Source organism: Eucalyptus grandis, chromosome 8 (assembly GCF_016545825.1).
Source record: "Eucalyptus grandis isolate ANBG69807.140 chromosome 8, ASM1654582v1, whole genome shotgun sequence".
Classification (NCBI taxonomy): domain Eukaryota; kingdom Viridiplantae; phylum Streptophyta; class Magnoliopsida; order Myrtales; family Myrtaceae; genus Eucalyptus; species Eucalyptus grandis.
In genome coordinates, this window is record NC_052619.1 from 22,920,625 (window position 1) to 22,924,390 (window position 3,766).

The 3,766-nt window shown below is 45.0% G+C and overlaps 1 protein-coding gene across 1 annotated transcript; it reads left to right on the top strand.

Annotated features, from left to right (window-relative positions):
• Positions 1-1,757: 1,757 nt before the first annotated feature.
• Positions 1,758-3,358, top strand: LOC104457216 (probable galacturonosyltransferase-like 1). Its single transcript, XM_010072152.3, has one exon. The coding sequence runs from the start codon at positions 1,876-1,878 to the stop codon at positions 2,935-2,937; it is 1,062 nt and encodes a 353-aa protein (XP_010070454.1). The 5' UTR covers positions 1,758-1,875; the 3' UTR covers positions 2,938-3,358.
• Positions 3,359-3,766: the final 408 nt, after the last annotated feature.

Below are 3,766 nucleotides of genomic sequence, written 5' to 3' on the forward strand. Positions count from 1 at the left end.
AAACGTCCTCGCGAAGCAGCCTTCTACTAGCTTCCGATTTCTGCCGTCTCTTTCGGCATTCAAAATCCACCTAATTTTTGTGGCCTTCAATGAACAGAGATCGGCCCCAATGCATGTGTTCCTTCACGCTTTTCGTAAAGGGTATGCGTGGCAACCATCTCCTCGTTCAATTTCGTCCCCGCCAACTCAATTCATGGGCGGTACTTTACTTTTTCTATTACAGTATAGAGTATGTATAATTGTTTCTATTCATACAATTTGTCGTGATTTGTGTCTCTTGAAGGTTAATTTTTTTTTTCTAAGTATAGTCAATTTTCGGGAAAAGTACGGATGCGTACTAGACACGCATTCATAGGATCACCCACACGAATTGGATTTTTCCGGAGTTTGGATCGACATTGAGAGATTCTAAGGAATTGCGAAGAGTGGCTGGGCGAATCCGAGCGAAGTGCGTGTGCTGTTGTGACAAGTGAAGTTTCCCCCCATCCCCACCAAGACTGCAATGACATTTGAAATTTCAATGACACCCTTTAGAAAAGTAAGCCTTTTCATGTCTTTTTTTCCCATTCAAAGTTGAGGACATGTTAATATTGTGTGATCTCAATCTAGGGTAGCGGTTCTATTGTACCAAGTACATCGAATATTTTAGATATCCATTTTTCGATCTAAAATTGCGAAGACGGAGCTAAATTTCTTCATTGGAAAGAGGCACAAAATATCTTGTTGACAAGTAAAATAAAATTCATGGGATGAACTTTTTCTTTCCATAATTATTTGAGTTGCTTGATACATATTCACATCATGTTGCGAGGTATGTATCTCCAACCCCATCTTGACCATAAGGAATACAAGAGTTCTTATAATAGGAATTTCGCAAGTTGAGAGACTGAAAATTTGTGATGATTTAAAATAAGAATGAGAGTTTATTTTAATATTAGAATGTCAATTTAAGAAAGATTAAGGAAATAAAATATGTGTGTGTCTATATATATATTGCCTGAAATGCACAAATCGTATAGAGAAATAAGGTAAATTTCTATATTAAACTTGAGCAACTTTTTGTATTGACTGTAGTCACTCAACGCACCAAATTCTTTAACTTTTTGCTATCAATTCTATAGTTTGACTAGAACTAGACCAATCTTTTCTTGGAAAAATGATGACCCGGGAATCATGGGAAATGACTTAGTATTCAGAAATTGGGCTACGTACTCGTCATGTCAATGACTACTCTGAAAATTGATAGGATTCTAATTAAAATGTACTGATTATATAAAAATTTCAAACTTTAACATATCACGCAATCGAAATCACGATTTGACCGCTCTAAGAAAATGACTCACCATGCTCAAGAGCGCCTACAATTGCAAATTAGCCAAAACAAACTGGGAATCTAGGTGCAAAATTAGCCTTTTATACCGTGCCCACACTAATGAATCTCAAGAGATCCTTTTCCAAAATCAAAATTGGTAAAACAATAATCAGAAATCATCTAGCAGCTAGCAGCACAGACTTTCTACAACGAGCATCAAGCATTTATGGCCAACAACTGTAGATCGTGGATGTCCCCAAGACTAGGCACCCGTCATGGGGATCTAAACGACAGTCATGTCCCCTTGTGGAAACCCTAGTAATGTCATGGCCTTTACTTTAATTCGCCCGTCCCCACCAGATCTCCTCTTCCAATTTTGCCTACCATTGTCCTTACAAACTACATAAATAATCAAAATCAAATCCAAGATTACCATATTACCAAATTAGCACTAATCTGTCTGCCTGTCTCTCTCTCTCTCTCTCTCTCTTATATCACTTGCTCAAAATTTGCTCCTCAGGGTATGAACAATCCATCGTACGAAGGAGAGATGTGAAGACGCGATGCCTAAGCTCACTGCTCCGCCCCTCCTCCTCCTGCTCCCCCTCCTCCTATTCCACCTCCTCTACATAGCACCGACCACCAATGCCGCCTCCGCCGCCGCCCATCGGCGGTTCAAAGAAGCCCCCAAGTTCTACAACTCCCGCGATTGCCCCTCCCTCACTTCTGCCGACATCTGCTCCCCCGGTGCCGTCCATGTAGCCATGACCCTTGATGCCGCCTACCTCCGCGGTTCCATGGCCGCTATCCTCTCCGCCCTCCAGCACTCCTCGTGCCCCGAGAACCTGTGCTTCCACTTCGCCGTCGCCGCCTCCGCCGCCGCGGCCGACCTCGACTACCTCCGCCGTGCAGTCACTGCCACCTTCCCGTACCTCTGCTTCGGTGTCTACACATTCGACGATGCCGCTGTCGCCGGCCTGATATCCACCTCCATACGCTCCGCCCTCGACCGCCCGCTCAACTATGCCCGCAACTACCTTGCGGAGCTCCTCCCGCCGTGCGTTCGCAAGGTGGTCTACCTGGACTCCGACCTAATCCTCGTCGACGACGTTGCGAAGCTCGCTGCCACCCCACTCGATGGTGACGCCGTCCTCGCCGCGCCGGAGTACTGCAACGCCAACTTCACCTCCTACTTCACTCCCACCTTCTGGGCAAACCCTAGCCTGTCCCTCACGTTCGAAGGAAGGAGAGCCTGCTACTTCAATACCGGGGTCATGGTGATTGACCGAGAGAAATGGCGCGAAGGTGACTACACAACCAAGATCGTGGAGTGGATGGAGCTTCAAAAGAGGATGAGAATTTACGAGCTGGGGTCGTTGCCGCCCTTCTTGCTCGTCTTCGCTGGTCGCATCGCACCGGTCGATCACCGGTGGAACCAACATGGGCTCGGGGGGGACAACTTCAGAGGGCTGTGTCGGGACCTGCACCCCGGTCCGGTGAGCCTCCTCCATTGGAGCGGGAAGGGCAAGCCGTGGGTCCGCCTCGATGCAAACCGGCCGTGCCCGTTGGACGCGTTGTGGGCTCCCTACGATCTGCTCGAGTCACGGTTCGCGATCGAGTCTTAAAAGAAAAGAACGGTACGCGATAGAGGGGGAGTCCTCTTGTTTACTCTTTCACTCCAATGGACTAACTAGTTTTTTCTCTAATCTCCTCTTTAGTGTCTGAAATTTGATACTTCTTTTTTATTACTTCTGATATTTCTCTCGTTTTGGCTCACAATTTGGAGAATCGAAGACCTGAAAGAGTGAGGCAGATCTTTCGCTTCTCTTAATTTGATGAGATACGTTTGTATTGTACGTCCTTAAACTCGATGACGACCCAATACAACATGTCACATGGTACTTAGGTTAAAACTCCTGAAGAAGATCGTCTGTCCTTTTGCTTTGATAGCTGCCCATGATCTCAATTCCATAGGTATGTTAGTATCAAGTGCCCGATCTGATATGATATTCCACCTATACATAAGTGCATCTTTCAAAGAGTTTTATTCCCTTCTTTTGCTATTCCACAAATTGGTAACCCCGAAATCTATTCAATTTTCGGAGGTCGGATGTGGATACTTTAGACTTTACCTTATGTTGGTCAAATGCAGTGCCGTTTCTAGAATCGGCGATTGCTATATTCGACGACTTACTTACTTCCACTTTCCAGTGAGATCTCGCCGTAATTTATGGCTCCCTGTCGAACCCGTGTGAAGGTCCGGTATTTCCTCAGTCATGACGGAAGATTGCCCCAAATAGTGGTGCTTTTTTTCAAAGAAAAGGTACCGACAACGAATTCGATGATTATGTGCAATAAAGGTTAATTATATGTCGAGATCATTGAGTTTGTATCAAAACATAGGCATCCATAATATCTAGCAATTCTAAAATTGCACCTAGTACAATGAAATGA

Bases quoted from the DNA above. Each gene is read 5' to 3' on its own strand.
- LOC104457216 (XM_010072152.3), top strand. From the start codon at position 1,876: ATGCCTAAGCTCACTGCTCCGCCCCTCCTCCTCCTGCTCCCCCTCCTC.